Genomic DNA, 21,010 nt, shown 5'->3' on the forward strand with positions numbered 1-21,010 from the left:
GGACTTCCTAAGGCTTCTAGCAAGCAGAAGCCCAGGAAAAGAAGCAGGCACCACTGTTCTACACAGGTTCAGACAAGACAGAGAAGACTCTGCATTTTCTATTTGTTTGGGCTGATTTTCCTGATAAGAGGGTTAAGCTCTGAACAAGTTCACCAGCCAAGAGAACCAATTTGCAAAAGACAGTGAAGGTGCTATTTTGTTTTGGTGTGTTTGTTTTGCTTAGCTACTGGCATTCAAGATATTTTTCTCATATCACTAACATTTTTCTCATATCACTAGCAGGATACAAACTTAAGAATAGACCTTGGGGACTAAATCCCAGTTTTAACACTTTAAAATATTAAAATGTACGTTGTGCAACAAAAGATTTCAAGGCAAACAAACAGGAAAGGGTGGCCCATGGAAAGAAACCAGATACAAATCCAGTAGTCTCAACGAAGAGCATCAGGCTTTGGACTTACTAGACAGAAAAACAAATAATCCTCAGAATGCTCATGGAGATAAAGGAAAACACTGAGAAAAAAACTAAAGGATCCGAAGAAAATAGTGAATAGGAACAAATTGGGATATCTTTGACATTCTTAATATGAATCGAATGGAAATACTGAGTTGAAGACCACAATCAAAAGCAGTTTGGACCTTGTGACTGACATTTCCTTTATCCAGTGTATGGACAGATGAGCAAGGAAAAAAAAAAGACAAAAACAAGCAGTGTGGGGGGTGGTATGGGGTATTCTAGTTTGCAAGTTTTTAAAAAGAGGAATTTATTAAACTGCAAGTTTATAGTTCTAAGGCTGTGAAAATGTACAAATTAAGGCAAGACTATGAAAATTTCCAAATTAAGGCACCAACAAGAAGTAACCTTCACTCAAGAAAGGCCAGTGAAGTTCAGGATTTCTCTCTCAGGTGGAAGGGCACATGGTAAAGTCTGCTAGCTTTCTCTCCTGGCATCTTGTTTCATGAAGCTCCCCTGGGGTATTTTTCTTCTTCATCTCCTAAGGTCTTCGGCTGCGTGGGCTCCAAAATGTTTTCCAAAATGGTTCCCTCTTAAAGGGCTCCAGTAAGCAAGCCCTACCTTGAATGGGTGGTATCGCATCTCCATGGAAACAATCAAAAAGCTCCCACCCAGCAGTATTGAATGAGGACTAAAGAACTTGGCTTTTCTGGGGTACGCAACAGATTCAAACCAGGACATTCCACCCTTTGGACCCCCAAAAGACATATTGTTTCAAAATGCAAAATACGTTCATTCTATTGCAATATCAGAAAGTCTTAAACCATTTCAGTAACAATACAAATATAATACAAAGGCAGAAACACTACAAAAATCTCATCAAAGTCAGCTACAGACATGGTCTGTCCTAAGGCAAAATTCTCCTCTGGTTGTGGACCTGTAAAACACAGATCAAGTTATTTGCTGCCAGCATAAAGGAGGGACTGTCAAAGGATACATATTCCCATTTCCATAGGGAGAAATTGGAAGGAACACAGGGTTCACAGGACCTAAGCAGTTTTGAAAACCTGCAGGGAAAACCCCAATAGATTTCAAAATCTGAGAGTCATTTATCTTTGGGGCTTTAGAAAGTGGGAATCCCACCTTTTCCAAGGGCGTATGCAGTGATCCATGTCTCTCTGCATGCAACCTTGGGGGACATTGGGAAGACCACCTTTTTCTCGGCTCCACCCTTTCCAAGGGCCACACCCGGGCTCTCTGCCATCTCCAGGGCACATGCTGAACCCCTCCATGTGGTAGCAGCCAGGCTCTCCCCAATCCCTAAGGAAGGTGCTCTATGCCCTCTGAGGCCTGAGGCAGCACAGCTCTTCCACTGCAAGGAGGTGGAAGGCCCGTCCTGTGTCTTGGGGGCAAATTCACCCTCTCCAAGTACTTGGGCGGGTATATTCTCCTGGCCCGAGGTTTCTTGACTTCAGACCTTGGCCTCTATAGTTCTGCCTCTGAAGTTGTTTTTCCTTCAGTTTGTCCCTTTCTCTTCCTTTTAGTCCAGACTGGTAGTAGTTCTGTTTATATTGATTCCACAACACTCTTGTTAGTTTCCTATGCAGTAGGCAGGGATCATGCCCATCAGCACTTTCCTCAGATCCTTCCTGGGTAACTCCATCTCCAATCCTGGCTTTCTCTGACATGGCTGACTGGTTCCACATTTGGTTAAATCCTCAAGTGGGGCACTATTCTCTGGGTTCTTCTTTTCTGGAAACCCAGAATTTTCTAGATCATCACTTTCTGGTTTCTTTATGCCCAGGAGTCCAGTTTTCAGCTTATCTCTTTCCTGTCGCATTTCCACTATAAGCTGCAAGAAGAAACCAGGCTGAACTTTCCACATTTAATTTGGAAATCTCCTCAGCTAAGTATCCTGGGTTGTCACCTTTAAATTCTAACTTCCACCCAACAGCAGTACACAATTTTGCAAAATTGTTTGCCACTTTAAAACAAGGATCACCTTCCTTCCAGTTTGCAATAACACATGCATCATATCTGTTAAAGGCCTTATCAGAAGTATCTTTAGAGTCCACATTTCTACCACAGTTTCTTCAAAGCATTCTAGGCCTTCTCAGTCAAGCACCTCACAACTCTTCCAGAATCTTCCTCTTACCCATTTAAAAAGGTGTTCCAACATATTTGGTATTTGCAAACCACAGCAGCATCCCACTTCTCCAGTACCAAAAGCAAGCTGCTGAAATGTGATATACCAGAAACAGAATGGCTTTTAAAATGGGGAATTTATTAAGTTGCAAGTTTAAAGTTCTAAGGCATTGAAAATGTCCCAATTAAAGCAAGTCTATAGAAATGTCCAAATTGAGGCACCAACAAGAGGTTGCCTTCACTCAAGAAAGGCCGATGAAGTTTAGGGTTTCTCTCTCTCAGCTGAAAGGGCACGTGGTGAAGTCTGCTATCTTTCTCTCCCGGCTTCTTGTTTCATGAAGCTCCCCCAGGGGCATTTTCCTTCTTCATCTCCTAAGGTCTCTGGTTGTGTGGGCTCTAAAGCTTTTACTAGAATGGTTCCATCTTAAAAGGTTCCAGCAAGCAACCCAGCCTTCAAGGGTGGAGACACATCTCCGTGGAAACCATCTAGTCAAAAGTTACCACCCACAGTTGGGTGAGGCACATTTCCATTGAAACAATCAAAAAAGCTCCCATCCAGAAATATTGAATGAGCATTAAAGAACTTGACTTTTCTGGGATACACAACAGATTCAAATCAGCACAGGAGGTTATGGGATGTTTTGGATATTCTTTTTTTACTTTTACTTTTATTTTTATTTTCATTGTTTTTGGAGTAATGAAAATGTTCAAAAATCAATTGTGATGAATGCACAGCTTTATGATAATACTGTGAACCACTGATTGTATATTCTAGATAATTATATGTCAATAAAAAATCATAGGAAAAAAAGCAGTTTGGAGGTGGGAGAAGAATCAGTGATCTCAAAGACAAGATGACTGAAATGATTCAGACTGAGAGCCAGAAAAAAAAAGGCATAAAAGAACAAACAAGAGCCTAAGAGACCTGTTGGACACCATCAGGTTTACCAGTATAGAGTCCCAGAAGAAGAAAGAGAGAAAGGGACAGGAGAAATATTCAAAGAAATAATGGTAGAAAACTTCCCCAATTTAATGAGACATGAATTTGAATACTCAAACAAGATAAAATCAAATGGAACCTGTGATGGTTAGGTTCTGATATCAATTTGACCAAGTGATTATGCCCAGTTGCCTGGTCAGGCAAGCACTCGCCTGACTGTTGCTGCAAGGATATTTCATGGCTGGTTGGTAGCTAGAAGACAGATATATTAAATCACAGTCAATTGATTGCATCTGCGGCTGATTACATCTGTGCTCAAGTAAGGTGTGTCTCCCGCAAATGAGATAATACGATCAGTTGAAGGCTTTTAGGGAAGAAGAGAGACTCTCTCACTGCCTCTTCAGCCAGTGACCCTCTGCTGTGGAGTTTGTCCAGATCCTGCATCAGGGCTGCCAGCCTCACAGCCTGACCTGTGGATTTTGGGCTCTTCCATTCCCACGGCTGTAAGTGACACTTTTATAAATTTCCTATTTACAGAGCTCTCCTGTTGGTTCTGACTAATACAGAACCACAAACCCCAAATAGGATAAACTGGAAGAGAAACCCAGCCAGACCTAGTGTAATCAGATTGTTTAATGCCAAGGATAAGGACTGCATTCTGAAAGAGAATAGCTAAGAGTTATACACAACAGAATCCCAATCAGATTAGGTGCTGATTTTGCATAAGAAGCCATGGAGGCAAGAAGTTGGATGGAATATTTAAAGTGCTGAAAGAAAACAGTTGCTAACCAAGAATTTTATAACTGGCAAGAATTTTTTTGGAAATGAAGGAGAAATTAAGACATTCTCAGATAAAACAAAAATGAGGAAGTTCATTACCACTAGCCCTCCCCTACAAACAGTACTAAAGGAAATTTTTCAGAAAGAAAAGCATGTCACTCAGTAGATCAAGGCAGCACCAAGAAATAAAGGCCTTTGGTAAAGGTAACGTACAGTAGTTATAAATGCCAATACTATTACATTGTATTTTCTGGTATGTAACTCCAATTCATATTTCTTACAGGTGCTAAAATACAAATGTATAAAAATTAGTGATATATCAATAGCTTTGGACATACAGTGTGAAAAGATATAATTTGTAATAATATGAAAAAAAGGTTGGGGGACAGAGAGCTATAGGATGTGTGTGCTATTGAAGATAAGTTGGTTTCAAATCAAGTATGATTGTTACAGATTTAGGATGTTAATTTATAACCTATCATAACCAATAAGAAAATACATGAAAAATATTGAGAAAGAAAGATCAAAATGTTACAGTCCAAAATAATCATATAAATATGAAAGTATGCATTAAGGGTAGTATTGAGGGTCAAGAAAAGATATACTACAGAGTGCCCAGGTGGTTCAGTGGTAAAATCCTTGCCTTGCACGTGGGAGACCCAGGTTCAATTTCCAGACCATGCACCCACTCCTCCCACCCTCCCCCCAAAAAGGATACTACAAAGACAAAATGGCAGAATTGCAGAGCAAAGTACTACATTATCAGTTGTTACTTTTGTTTTTTTATTTTTTGGTCATAAAAAATCTTTTTTCTTATTAGATAAATTGTAGGTTTACAGAATAATCATGCATAAAATATAGAATTCCCATATACCACCCCACCACAAGCACCTTGCATTTGTGTGGAACATTTGTTACAAGTGATGATAGCACATTGTTATAGCGCTACTCTAAAAATTCATAGTTTAATTTATGGTTCACAGTATATGTACTATAACCATGGTGTTCTACTTTACTAGTCTGCTGAAGCAAATACCATAAAATGGGTTGGCTTTTAGAAAGGGAAATTTATTAGTTTACAAGTTTACAGTTCTAAGGTTGTTAAACTGTCCAAATTAAGGCATCATCAAGACAATACCTTCTTCTTGAAGACTAGCTGCTGGCCATCCTTGGCTTCTCTTTGACATGGCAAGGCACATGGTGACATCTGCTGGTCTCTCAATTGTTGGCTGTGGTGTGTTAATTAGTTCGTATTTGCTGCCGCTGAAGAAATGTGTATAGAGAAAATAAACTTCTTGAAGACCTTTGGCTTTTCAGCAAAAACAGTTGCTTCAAGTATTGAGGATACTAGGTACAACATCAGTAGCAAATTTGGAAACCAATGATTTTGAGTGGTTTTCCTTGGCTTTGATGATTTGAAAGATGTTACTGATACTGCTCAGTTGTTTATTCAAGGAGTCACTGTCTAAGGTAACTGAAGAATTAGCTTCTATGAGTAATCTGCATGGAACTACAAATGAAAAATATATTTTTTGACATTTGAGCTTTATTTAGGTTCTGATTCAAACAAACAGGAAAAAATTGTATGAAATATTGGGGGGATTTTAGCACTTATGAGTTGATGATCAGTTGTTACTTTTAATGTTAATGGATTAAACTCTCCAGTGATAAAGCAGAAAAGACTAGTACAATGGATAAAAAAGCATGACTCCACTATAAGCTGTTTTCAATAGAGTCACCTTAAATTCATAGACATAAGGAGGTTGAAACTGAAAGGAAAGAAAAAATATATACTGTGCAAGTAAAACAAAAGATAGCTGTGGTGGTTTATATTAATAGCAGAAGGAATTTAAGTCAAAAACTGTTATGAGGGACAAAGAAGATCTTTATATACCAATAAAGGGGTCAATTCAACAAGAAAACATAACAATTATAAATAATACATGTGCACCTAACAGCAGAGCCCCAAAATACATGTTGTAAATTTTGACATATTGGGAAAAATAAATGGTTCTACATTAATAGTAGTAGATTTCAATATATCACTTTTAATAGTTGATAGGACAGCTAGGCAAAAGATCAATAAGGAAATTGAAGACTGGAATGATTGCCTGAATCAGCTAGACTTAACAGACATGTATGGAATGCTTCACTCAACAGCAGCAAAATATGCTTTCTGCTCTAGTGTATTTCGATCATTCTCCAAAATAGGCCATATGTTAGGTTAAAAGCAAGTCTCAATAAATTAAAAAATCTTAAAATAATACAGTGTATCTTCTGTGACCACAATGGAGTGAAACTAGAAATTAATAACAGGGAGAAATGGAAATTTCACAAATATGTGGAAATTAATCAACATGTTCTTTTTAAAAAAACTTTTTTATTATAAAATATAACATACATACAAAGAAAAGAAAGAAAAAAGGTAATTTTCAAAGTACATATTACTTTGAAATATGTGCAGAACGTATTTCAAAGTTTGTTGTTATTGTTCCCACCATTTCAGATTTATCCTTCTAGATGCTCTAAAACACTGAAGGCTAAAAGAAAAATCAATATAGTTATTCAGCAGTCTTATTTGTTAAATCCTATTTTCTGTTATAACTCCTCCTCCTTTTTAAAAAAAAAATAATTTTATTGAGGAATATCCATACACATGCAGTCCAACGATATTATACTGTCAGTGGTTCACAGTATCATCACATAGTTGTATACTCTTCACCATGGTCATTTTTAGAACATTTGCATCACTCCAGAAAAAGAAATATAAAGGAAAAAAAAAAGCAAAACTCATACATCCCATACCCCTTACTCTTCCCTCTCATTGACTTACAGGATTTCAATCTACCCCATTTTTACTCTTTATCTCCCCCTAATATTTATTTATTTTTATCTTTATTCTTTTTTTTTTTTTTACTCATCTGTCCAGACCCTGGATAAAAGAAGCATCAGACACAAGGTTTTCACAATCACACATTCATATTGTAGAAGCTATGTGGTTATATAGTTGTCTTCAAAAATCAAGGTTACTGGAACATAGTTCAGCTGTTTCAGGTACTTCCCTCTAGCCACTCCAATATACCGTAAACTGAAAAAGGATATCTAGATAATGCGTAAGAATAACTTCCAGGATAACCTCTCAACTCTTTGAAATCTCTCAGCTGCTGAGACTTTATTTTGTCTTATTTCTCTCTTCCCCCTTTTGGTCAAGAAATCTTTCATGTTCCTGTGAGTTGGGTCTTGGCTCATCCTCTGGAGTCAGGTCCCACATTGCCAGGGAGATTTACACCCCTGGTAGTCATGTCCCACGTTGTCGGGGGGAGGGCAGTGAGTTCACCTGCTGAGTTAGCTTAGAGAGGGAAGCTGCATTTAAGCAACAAAAGAGGGTCTCTGGGGGTGACTCTTAAGCATAATTATCAGTAGGCTTAGCGTCTCCTTTGCAGGAATAAGCTTCGTACGGGCAAGCCCTAAGATTGAGGGCTCAGCCTATTGAATTGGTTGCCCCCACAGCTTGCGAGAATATCAAGAATTCTTCAGATGGGGGCATTTAATATTTCCTCCTTTCTCCCCAGACCTCCAAGGAGTCTTTGCTAGTACTTTTTATTCTATGACCGTATTACTCTGGGGTATATCAGGGCGCCACAATTAACCTGGTCAAAACAACAAGATCTCATGTCCTGTTCAAGATTGCATAAACAGCTTACTCCTAAACAGCCAGTTGATCAAGGAGGAAGTCACGAAGAAAACGAGGGAATACTGCAAGCAAATGAGTATGAAAACAGAGCATATGAAAACTTATGGGATGCAGCAAAGACTGTGCTGAGAAGGAAGTTTGCAGTTCTAAAAGCTTACATTAAAAAGAATATCTCAAATAAAGACCTTACCTAGAAACTGGGGGATCTAGAAAAACTAAACCCAAGTAAAATACCAAGTGGAGATAAATAGAGAATTAAAAAACCCAAAACAGACAATAGAGAGAATCAACAAAACCAAAGATTTGTTCTTTTAAAAGATCAACAAAATTGACAGATGTTTAGTTTGACTTACAAAAAAGCAAAGGACACAAAGTCAGAAATGAGAGGAGGAGTATTACTACCAATCCTACAGAAATAAAAGGACCATAGTTGGATACTATGGAAAGCTGCATAATAACAAATTAGGCCCACACTAGATAAAATGAACAAATTCCTAGATATATAGAGACTACCTACACTGACTTAAAAAAAGAGGACAACAAACAAATAAGTAGTAAAGATTGCATCAGAAATAAAAACTTGTCAACAAAGAACAGCACATGACCAGATGGCTTTAAGGTGGAATTTTACCAAACATACCAAGAAGAATTAACACCAACCCTGCTCAAACTCTTCCAAAAAATTGAAGACAAGGGAACACTCCCTAATGCATTCTATGTGGCTAACATCACCCGCATACCAAAGCCAGATACAGATACCACATGAGAGAAAATTACAGACCAATAACCCTTATGAATACAGATGGAAAAATCCTCAAAAGAACACTAGCAAACTGAATCCCACAGCATATTAAAAGAACATGAGCAAATGGGATTTATCCCTGGTACGCAAGAGTGGTTCAATATAAGGAAGCCAATCAACGAATAATTTCATTAATAGGATGAAGGGAAAAAAACACGTGATCATCTGAATTGATGTAGAAAAGCACTTGAGAAAATCTAACATCCCCTTTTGATAAAAACACTTAGAAAACTGGAAATAGGGAACTAGGGATAGAAGGAAACTTCTGCAACATGATGAATTGTGTACAAGAAAAACCCAGAGTTAACATCATACTGAATGATGAAAGACTGAAGCTCTTCAGTCAGGAACAAGATCAGAAACAAGGATGCTCACTGTCACCATTGTTATTCAACATTGTACTGGAAATTGTAGCTAGAAAAGTTAGTCAAGAGAAAGGAATAGAAGGCATACAGTTTAAAAATGAAGTGAAACTTTCCTTGTCTGTAGAGGACATGATCCTCTAAGCAGAAAATCCTGAAAAATCCAAAGCAAAGTTACTAGAACTAATACATGAATTCTGCAGCGTGGCATGGTGTAAGATCCATATAAAAAAATCAGTAGTGTTTCTATATGCTAGTAAGGAGCAGCCTGAAAATGAAATCAAGATAAAAATTCCATTTACAGTAGCAACTTATAATTTTTTAAATTTATTTTTAAATGTTTTTAAATTGTGAAATATAAATATATACAAAAAGGCAATAAATTTCCAAGTATATTTTAACAGGTAGTTCTAGAACATATTTTAAAGTTTGGTATGGGTTACAGTTCCACAAGTTTTCGTTTTTTCTTTAGCTGCTCCAAGACACTGGAGACCAAAAACAAATCAATATAATGATTCAGCAGCATATTCATTTGTTAAATCCTGTTTTCTCTGTTATACTCCTCTTTCTCTCTTTTTTCTTTTTTGTGATAAGTAACAAATAGACAAAAAAGCAAAACATCAAAACATTGCAACAATTAGCTGTAGAGCAGATTTCAGAGTTTGATATGGGTTACAGTTCCACAATTTTAAGTTTTTCCCTGTAGATGCGCTAAGCTACTAGAGAGTAAAAGAAATTTCAATATAATGATTAAGCAATCATACTCATTTGTTATACCCTACCTTCTCTGTATAACTCCACCATCACCTCTGATCTTTCTCCCACTCTTTAGGGATATTTGGGCTATGACCATTCTAACTTTTTCATGTTGGAAGGAACTGTCAATAACATGGGGTGGGGGATGGAACTAGGTGATGTTGTGGAGAGGCTGGCTCTTCTGCATTTCAAGACTTATCTGATCAGGGACCCATCTGGAGGTTGTAGGTTTCTGGAGTTACCCTAGTTCATGGATCTGTGTAGACTCTTATATGACCTAGGTGCTCTTTAGGATTGGCAGGAATGGTTTTGGTTGGGTTTGGCAAGTTATAATAATTAGCTACGTCTAATTGAAGCATGCATAAGAGCGACCTCCAAAGTAGCCTCTTGACTGTATTTGATCTCTCTCAGCCACTAATACCTTATTTGGTATACTTATTTTCCCCCTTTTGTTCAGCTTGGCATTGTTGATCCCCCATTGCCAGGGCCAGGCTCATCCCTGGGAGTCATCTCCCATGCCACCATGGAGATATTCACCCCTGGATGTCATGTCCCACGTAAGGGGAAGGGCAATGGCTTCACTTGCAAATTTGGGCCTAGAGAGAGAGAGGCCACATCTGAGCAACAAAAGAGGTCCTCCAGAAGTAACTCTTAGGTATTCCTTTAGGTAGGCTAAGTTTCTCTGCTACATGCATAAGCTTCACAAGAGCAAGCCTCACGATCAAAGGCTATTTGGCCTATTGATTAGGGTGTCCCTAATGTTTGACACAGTATCTGGGGTTGAGTTTTTATTTTTAAAGCACTGTTGTTCACATACTATACAGTCCATTCAATGTGTACAATCAGTGGCTCTCAGTATAATCAGAGTTATGCATTTATCATCACAGTTGTACAACATTTTCACTGCTCCGAAAAGAAGAAAAATCCATACCCTCTATACCTCCCTATTATTGACAGTTACCTTTGTTACAGTTAATAAAAGAATATTATAATATTACTGTTAACTTTAGTCTGTAGCTTGCATCAGGTGTTTTCCCCCCCCATATACAACCCTATTATTAACATCTTGTAATAGTTACATACGTTTGTTCTAGTCATGGAAGAACATACTTTGACTATTAACAGCTTTCATTGCTCACAATATGGTTCACTATTATGCAGTCCCATGTTTCATTCTGTAACTTTCCTTCCAGTGTCATACATGACCCTAAACTTCCCCTTTCAAACACAATCACACATACAGTTCAGCACTGTTAGTTATACTCACAATTATGTGCTGCCATCACCTCTCTGCATTTCCACACATTTACAGTCAACCCTATTAAAAATTCTGCACAAATTAACACCAGCTCCCCATTTTCTACCTTCCTTCTGTTTCCTGGTAACTCATAATTTAGACATTAACTCCATGAGTTTGCTCACTATATTTAGTTCATGTTATTGAGAGTGTACAGTATTTGTCCTTTTGTGTCTGGCTTATTTCACTCAACATGATGTCCTTAAGGTTCATCCATATTCCAAGTTTGTTGCATGCATCAGGACTTCATTCCTCTTTATAGCTGAATAATATTCCATTATATATACACATACATGCATATATATATACACATACATACATATATACACACACACACACACACACACACACATACATACACACCCCACATTTTGTTTATCCATTTATCGGTTGATGGACACTTGGGTCATTTCCATCTTTTGGCAACTGAACACCCATCTTTTTGCCTTGAAAATCGGTATGCAGATGTCAGTATGCATCCCTGCTTTCAGTTTTTCTGGGTATATACCTATTATCATGATTGCTGGATCATATAGTGTTCTATACTTAACTTCATGAGGAACTGCCAAACTGATTTCCACAGCTATTGTAGCATTTTACATTGATTGAGGAGATTTGTTTGAACATCTTTGTTCCAAATTCTGCATCTCCTCCAACTTTTTAATGTTTTTTCTTTGACTGGGGTATGGTTTCCTGTTTCTTAGTATGGCTTGTAATTTTTGCTGATGTCTGGGCATCTGATGATCTTGATGGTTTTATTCTAAAGGTCAGTTTCTCTCTGGTCTAGGATTTTGTTATTGATTGAGTTTGTTTTAAGGCTCTTATTTGGCATTTGGTTCATCAGAATTTCCTAGCCAAAATAGGTCTAAGTACCCATGCAGGGGATGCAGACCAGATCCAAAAGGTCCTGGGGAAAGTGTCAGGAAAGATTCTGAAAAGCTTTTGTTCCCTTCTGCTTCCCAGTGTTGCATATTCCTGGCCTGCCTAACAGATGTCACTATTTGCCAAAACTCCTTTTTGATGTTCCCCTGAAAGGGTGCTTTCCTGACCGGTTCAACAGATGACACTCTTTGGCAGTCTATTCCCCTCACCCTAGGAAGGTAGGGTATTTTTAGCCCCTTTTGCTGGCTAGGCCACTCATGCAGTGGAAACAATAGCTTGGGGCACCTGACTGGAATAAGCTAGAATAGCAGTATCCAGGGGTCTAAATTCACTGGCCAATAGTTGAATCAGTTCTGGGCCATGTCTTTGGGGCAAAGGGTTCCTGTGGCCCTCCCAGTTTGCAGGGGCCTGCCAGGCAGGGAGGGGACTGCCCTGGCTGCTTGACTCCAGGGTTGGGGTAGGTGTAAGGACCTGGGCTGGAATTATGGTAGCTCACTTTGCTTTCTTAGTCTCTTCCTTCTGCACTTCCCTGGGTGCTGCACAGAACTCCCGTGTCTCTAGGGCCCCAGAACAGTTGATTCAGACAGTTTCTGTTTGTCCACTTGCTGTTTTTGGGAGAGGAGTGAGCCCTTCATTTCCATCCTTAGTCAACATTTTCTTGGAAGTCCTCTGTTGGAATTTCGATTGTGATTACATTAAATATATAAATTACTTTAGGTAAAATTGACATTTTAACAATATTTTGTTTTCCAGTCCATGAACAAAGACCGTCCTTCCATTTATATAGGTCATCTTTGATTTCTTTTAGCAGCATCTTGGAGTTTTCCATGCACAAATCCTTTACATGGTTGAATGAATTTCTTCCTAGATATTTGATTCTTTTAGATGCAATGTAAGTGGAGTTTTTTTCTTGATTTATTCTTCTGATTGTCCATTGTTTTAATCTAGAAACACTACTGATTCTAGGGTGTTTATCTTGTAGCCTTCCACTTCACTGAATTAGTTTATTAGTTCTTGGAGCTTTGTTGTGGATTTTTCAGGATTTTCTGCATATAGGATCATGAGTATATAGGATCTACAAATAGGGAAAGTTTTACTTCTTCCTTTATAATTTGAATGTCTTGTAATCCCTTTTCTTACCTGATTGCTCTAGGTAGAATTTCTAGTAGAATGTTGAATTTCAGTGATGACAGTGGACATCCTTCTCTTTGTTCCTGATTTTAGCTGGAAAGCTGTCAGTTTTTTACCATCAGTAGGACATTAGCTGTGAGATTTTCACATATGATTTTTATCCTGGTGAAGCGCTTTCCTTCTATTTCTGATTTGTAAGTATTTTTGTCAGGAAGAGGTGCTGGATTTTATCAAATGTCTTTTTGGCATCAATTGAAATGATAATGTGTTTTTTCCCCCATTCTGTTAATCTGATAAATTATTTATTGATTTTCTTATGTTGAACCACCCTTGCATATCTGGGATGAATCCTACTTGATCTTGGTGTATAATTCTTTTAATCTGCTATTGGATTACATTTGCTTGTATTTTGTTGAGGATTTTCTCTCAATATTCTTTTTTTTTTTTTTTTAACTTTTTTATTGTATATACAGAGCAAAGAAAGAAAAAAGTAATAGTTTTCAAAGTACTCTTCAACAAGTAGTTACAGGGCAGATCCCAGAGTTTGTCATGGGCCTCCATACAATCATCTCAGATTTTTTCTTCTAGCTGTTCCAGAACATTCTGTCCATATCCTTAACACAAAGTAGCAAGTAAAAGAATTGAACGAATTCTTCTGTTGTTGTCAGAAACCTTGTGCTAGTTCTTTTCTTTCCATATGAGTCAAAAATATTATCTCTGCCCCTTCTTTTGCTATAGACTATTGATTGTTCACTTCTTCTCCTTTCTTTTGCTGCTCAGTCTGTCAAAATCTTTCAGCAGTCCACATTCAAAGACCCTTTTGCCACACACTAATGAACAGTACTAAAATTCTAGGTTGATCAATTCCAATTACCAAGAGCTAAGACTTCTCCTTTCCTGGAGACTTTAGGCCATTTAGTATTCTTCTTTACTGTTCACTAGTGTTTGGCACAACATCTCACAAAAAGAATCTATTCCTTACAGTTCCTTGGGTGTACAAAAGATCCAGCCATTGGTAGGATTGTTTCCTCAATAAATATATCATCACATAGTTTTCTCTTCTACTGTAGCTTTGGTACCATTACTCAAACTGGTGAAAAAGGAATTCTTTGAGGGCACCAATATCCTCTAATAAAATTCCGATGTGACTTGGATTTCTTAAAATTCCTTGGTACATATATGAATGTATTTCTCACTAGTCTTGAAAGATAAAGTATCCAATGGTAATAACTGAAAACATTTTATAGTATTGGATAAATAATAACTAAAAATATAAACAGGGAGATTATATAAATATTGAATTTGCATAAATCTCAGCTTATGTTGGGTAGTTCCTAAAAGTCCATATAACCTTTAAATTATTAACCCTCGTTTCCATGAGTTATCATAAAGACATTTAAATTAAGACTCATAACTTGCCATATAGAAATAGCAGAAAATCTGCACTGTGTATTCTGCCTATTGATGGCTCTAGTGCATCCCTACTGGACTCTCCCATTCACATTATTTTCACATAACCCTGAATAAATGATTATGGGAAGAAAATAAGAATGCTCTTCTGCAGAATGAAAAAAGATTGGGGAGACCATATAGGTAACTTCACATATTTGAATAACTTTTACTATGGAAGATAAATAAAACTATGTAGGCCTAGATAAGTTTTAAGATCTCTTGTAGTGCTGAGATTCTGTGATTTTGTATTTCATTGTATATGATATGTTTGGAAGATATTTTTATGGAGATAAAATGTATCAATAAAAATAGTGAATGATTTGGTAGTAGCTACAGTGTTTAATATTTACTAAAATAGATGTTAATTCTCATTTCTTTCTAATTTCTTAGCTTACTTTTGGCCTTTTAAAATATTTGCTTCTTGTTGGGCAAAGGCATAAACTTGCACTTAGGATTTTCAAAATGAATAATCATTTATGTTTATTAATATTTATCTAATTTTATTATAGAGGTTCCAGAAACTTTAGCAGTTGCAGTGCAGAGGACTTTGAGAAGTTAACTTTAAATAAAGGTGGAAACTGTCTTCTTAATATTCCAAAGCCTGATGAAGCCTATAGTGCGCCTTTCTGTGGTAACAAGTTGGTGGATCCTGGGGAAGAGTGTGACTGTGGTACTCCAAAGGTCAGTTTAATTTTTTATTTTTCTTCTGTGAAATTACCACTGGGATTTGCAAAAGCAAAATAATTTGATTTTGGCAACTCTAGCAGAGGTACTAAAGTAAAATTTGGTGGAAAAAGTAAGATTAAAGATTTGCTTGTAGGGTTATATTTTGGGGGAAACTGGTAACTTCCTCCTTCCCAGAACATAAATAATGTTGTCATGTGTTATGAAGTCAAGGAAAAGGCCATGTGTGTTCCTACCTTCAATTACTTTCTATCATTTCTGTTGTGATTATTAGCTTATTTATTTACTTAAAAAAGCTAATCATTTTTTCTCTTGGCTATTTATATGTGATCTTTCCCCATTCTGGCACTGCTGTTGCAACATTTATTTAGTTCAGTTCATTTTAACAAATTGAAATTAGCCCATCCTCCAGAGTCCTTCATAACACAATTTTTGCTACTCAAATTGCCATTCTCCCTTTATTATCCTTCAGCTTATCTACTGATCTCTTATTTTATCAGACCCATAACCTTCACTTACTGCCATAAGCCCATGTCCATATTTTTTTTTTAACTTTTTTTATTGTTTAGTATAACATATATGCAAAGCAAAGAAGTAAAAAAGCAGTAGTTTTCAAAGTACTCTTCAACAAGTGGTTACTGGATAGCTCCCAGAGTTTGTCATGGGCTACCATACGATCCTCTCATATTTTTCCTTCTAGTTGCTCCAGAATATAGGAGGCTAGAGGACTTAAATACTTTTTTATCATCACAGTCGACCTTTTTCCTTCATTTTTTATGAACAATAACATATTTACAAAAAAGCTATAAATTTCCAAGCACTGTACCACAATTAGTTGTAGAATATATTTCAGACTTTGATATGGGTTACAATTTCACAATTTTAGGTGTTTACTTCTAGCTGCCCTAAAATACTGGAGATTAAAAGAGATATCAATTTAAATCATTCAGCATTCATATTCATTTGTTAAGTCCTCTGTTCTGTGTATAATTCCACCATCACCTTTGATCTTTCCATACCTCTCTCTGGGGTTGATTGGGCTATGGCAGTTCTAAATTTTTGGTATTGGAAAGGTTTGTCACTAATATGGGGTAGAGACATGGAACTATCTGATGTTCTGGAGAGGCTGGGCTAGATGTCAGGACTTATCTGGACCAGGGACCCATCTGGAGGTTGTAGGTTTCTGGAAAGTTACTCTAGTGCCTGGAACCCCTGTGGAATCTTGTATATTCCCCTAGGTGTTCTTTAGGATTGGCTGGAATGGTCCTGATGGGGGTTGCCATGCCTGTATTTTTTATTATTGTTTTATGTCATTCCTTACTCCTCTCAAAACGGCCTATATAATCTAGACCTGGCATTAAGTTTTGAAGAAATTTGTTCAATTGTATGGCAGCCGCACTATATTTTCAGTCCCCTCTATAGGTGCATCTTCTCCCTTAGCTCATAGCACATTGCTTTGCCAGATGATTTCATTTTCCAGTGAAGGCAGTGTGTATTTTCTGATTCACTTGTGATGAACCTTTATTGCACTCTTGCTGAATGTCATGGACTTCTGGTAAATGTAGATATTGTGTAATCCTCACAGCAACCCCCAGAAATAGATATTGTTAATATTTTCATGTTCAAATGAAGAAACTGAGGCCTAAAGAGGTTATGTTCACTTTATAAATTTAGATTATTTCTAGTGTTTTGCTGTTATGAATAAAACTGCTATGAACAAGTTGCTGTTATGAATAAAACTGCTATGAACTCAGGAAAGTGATGTACTTTGCAGTTGCAGTTTTATTATAGCAAAATGATACAAATTAGAATCAGCCAAAGAAAGGAGATACATAAGGTAAAGTCTGGGAGAGATCCAGAGTTTTGCTAACTAGAGAAGTTCACCTGAGTTTTGGTGTCCAGAGTTTTCACTGAGGTGTCAGTATGCAGGGATGACTGATTGGATCATTTGCCATGTGTTTGAACTCAATCTTTAGTCTTACTCCTCTTCCTGGAGATCAGGCTGATATCATGTGACTCAAATCCCCAAACCCCTAATTACGTGATTGGTCTTTCTGGCATGGCCAGCTCCCTGTACTGAGTCATTTTGTTTGCATCAACTATTGAGGGGCCCCATGGATCGCCTTGTTAATAACATAAACTATCAGGTGTGGTCTGAGGGGGCCACTGTGAATAACGATGATATCCCAATCCCTTGGGAAATTCCAAAGGGTTAGAGGTTACTTCCTAGGAACCAGGGACAAAGGCCTTTATTGCTAAGTCTTTATTGCAAAGGCACAGAGTGGAATTGCTGGGTCATAGGATAGGTGTATGTTTAATTTTAAGAAATTGCCAAAGAGTTTGACAAAGTTGTTGTAGCATTTTACATTCTCATAATTAATATATGGGAGTTCCTATTGGTCCACATCCTTGCCAGTATTTAATGTTAGTCTTTTTGTTTTAGGCATTCTACTAGCTGTGGAATTTAGCCATTCTACTAGCTGGGTATCTCATTATGGCTTTAATTTGTATTTTGATTGCTAATGTTGTTGTCTTTTTTTTTTGAAAGCCTGTCAGCCACTTAAACAGCTTCTTATGTGAAGTATCTGCTCAAGTCCTTTGCCCACTTTCCACTGGGTTGTTTGTTTTATTACTACTGATTTGTATTTCTTTATGTATTCTTGATCAGCACTGTCTAATAGAAATATAATGCAAGCCAGAAATGTGAGCCACATTTGTAATTTTAAGTTTTCTAGTAGTTATAGTTAAAAAGTCAGATGAAGTTGATTTCTAATATATTTTATTTAACCTTATATATACAAAATATTATTTCACTATTTAATCAATATAAAAATTATTTATGATTTTTGTTAATTTTTTAAACTCTATCTTCAAAAATCAGTGAGTATTTTACACTTATGACACATCTCAATTTGAAATATTTATATTTTAAGTGCACCAGTTCCCCTCCCATGTCCCCGTAATTCATGAATGTATTTCTTTTCATGCTCCAGTCCTGATATTCCTGTGGAGTGACACTTTGCCCTGTGAGGATATTCTTTTCACCCTACTTGGCATTTCTCAACTCACTTTGAGTCACTAACAAAGATACCTGGTCTCCTCTGTTCCACTTAATATATCTTAGGTCTAAATTGTTTGGAAAGAAAAGGAGAAAATGAAAGGGGAAGGCAGTAGAAAGGAGAAGGAAGCAAGCTTTCATTTTTGAAGAATTCTAGGTTGAGAGTTTTTTTCCTTCCAGAACTGTAAATATATTATTTCATTATCTTCTGGCCCCTTAGTACTTCTGGGAGAAATCAGCTGTCATTCATAATTTGATTTCCTCTTATATTCTTTCCATGTCATATGTCGTTTTTCCTCTTTTCATTATTTTCTCTTTGTCTTTAGTTCTCAGCACTTTGATTATATTATGACTAGGTGAATTTTCTTTGTAATGATTTTGATTTGAGTTCATTTAGTTTTTTGCCATTGTAAGTCAGTGCTTTACTTTAAATCTGGAAAAATTTTAGCTGTTATTTCTCTATATTTTCTTCCACATTCTCACTTTCCTCTTGGGATTTCAATTACATTTATATTAGACTATTTGCTATTGCTCACGTGTCCTTGAAGCACTTGCTGCTCATTTTTGTTCAATTTTTTCTCTTTCTGTCATTTAGGTTGGGTTATTTCTGTTGATCTGCTTCATGTTTATTGACTCATTTTTCTGCCATCAATGCTTTTCATTCCAGCCATTCAATTTTTAAAATTCAGTTATTTGGAATTTTTAGTTTTATAATTTCCATTTATTATAATTTATATTTTTTTCTACTGCGATTCCTAATCTGTTCATTTAAGACAATTTTTTAATTCTTTGATGATATTTTCCTTTAGTTGTTGAACATATTTGTGATAACTGCTTTTAAAATCTTTGGTATTTCAGGGTCAATTTCTTTTTGTTTTGTTTTGTTTTTTGACATGGGCAGGCACTGGGAATTGAACCTGGGTCTCCAGCATGTCAGCTTCTTTTTATTAGCTCTTTTCCCTCTCAACTATTTCTTTTATGTATAATTATTTTTTATTATATACCAGACTTTGTCAGAGAAATATTCTGTAATCTAATTATCTCATGCTGAAGAATATTGGCTTTTGTTCCATTAGGCTGTTCAGTTATGGGCTAATCAATTTCATCTCTTAGTGTGGCTTCACACTTTCTTACAGCTGATTTGTGGAAAGTCCAAAGTATTTCTCAAGTCTCTCTAAGTCAACCTTCAAACTTGGATTTCCCCTTGTAAGACTTTTGTTTTAGGCTTCATTTTGGTGGGTCTATAGTCCTTTTTCCTAAGGTAAGACCTTTCTGTTGTCTCAGCAGGATCCTTAGAGTATAGATGAGATATTAATGATGTCGCATCAGTTTTGGCTGGCCAGAGCTTCAGTGTCCTATAGCATATTTAGGCTTCCAGTGTCACTGTTCTGCTCTTAACCCTGTAGCTGCTACTCTGTTCTGCCTTGAATAGTCTCGTTTTGGTCATGTGCAACCTAGCCCTTAGTCAGAACCTCATAGGGAACTTCCACATGGACCTTTGACTGGTGCTCTTTATGCAGTCTTGGTGCCCTGCCCTACAGTTTCTACCTGTTTCACCTGACCCAAACTCTGATGATAGTTCCTTTATTTCACTGGCATTGCTATTTCCTTGTTGGACTTTATTCAGCCCACTGCACCACAGTCATTGGAATTGTGCTAAGCCAGACAGCCAGGATGATTATGGGGTTCATGTTGTGACTTTCTTTGTGTTCAGAAATTGTAATCTTACACTGCCTGCTACCCAATGGCTGAAAACAGTTGCCTTATATATTTTGTCTGGTTTTAGGATTGTTTCAGATGGGAAAAATAGTCAGGATACTAGTTACTCTAGTCAAGGTGGAAGTGGAAGCCTTTATCGTATTTGTGCTTTTATCTGTTTTAAAGTTTAATTTTCTACCTGTTTATTGTTGGTGTATAGCATTTCAGTTGATTTTTGAATGTTGATATTTATCTAACACCCTTATTAATTCTTTTTTTTATTTTTTATTTATTAAAAAAAATTAACTAACACAACATTTAGAAATCATTCCATTCCTTATTAATTCTTATGTATAGTTTCCTTTAGTTTTTCTTTCTGTAGAGTCATGTGATCTGCAGTAATGCCAGTTAAAAATTTTGTTTTCTTCCTTTCTATTCTTTAAAGCTTTTATTTCTTTTTATTTCTATTTTTGGATAGTGCTTTTGGTGCAATGCTGAATAAAGTGGTGACAGAACTATCCTTGTCCCAAAGGGAAATCTCAGTGCTTGTCTCTCAATATTTGTCAGTAGAGAAAGTCCATTTTATTTATCAGATTAGAGAAACTCCATTTTATTTCCATTGTACTAAAAAGAATTTGTGAGCTTAATTGTATCAAAGGGGTTGTTGTTGTTTTTTTTGCCTCTGTAGAAATGGAGTTTTAGTTTTTTAGGGCTGCCATAATAAAGTGGTGGCTTAAAATAACAAAAATTTATTCTCTCACAGTTTTGGAGGCTAGTGATCTGAAATCAAAGTATCAACAGACCATACTCTTTCCAATGCCTCTGAGAAGGAATACTGCTTTGATCTTCCTAGTTTCTGGTGGTTCCGGCAATCC

The 21,010-nt window shown here is 36.7% G+C and overlaps 1 protein-coding gene across 2 annotated transcripts in view; it reads left to right on the plus strand.

Moving 5' to 3' along the window:
- The window catches only part of ADAM9 (ADAM metallopeptidase domain 9), a 188,742-nt gene that overhangs the window by 88,240 nt on the left and 79,492 nt on the right, over nt 1-21,010 (plus strand). For both annotated transcript variants that reach the window (XM_077152534.1, XM_077152535.1), the window contains exon 12: nt 15,205-15,376. In XM_077152534.1, coding sequence (XP_077008649.1) covers nt 15,205-15,376 — 172 coding nt within the window. The remainder of the gene's footprint in view (nt 1-15,204; nt 15,377-21,010) is intronic.

Source organism: Tamandua tetradactyla, chromosome 3 (genome assembly GCF_023851605.1).
Source record: "Tamandua tetradactyla isolate mTamTet1 chromosome 3, mTamTet1.pri, whole genome shotgun sequence".
Lineage (NCBI taxonomy): Eukaryota > Metazoa > Chordata > Mammalia > Pilosa > Myrmecophagidae > Tamandua > Tamandua tetradactyla.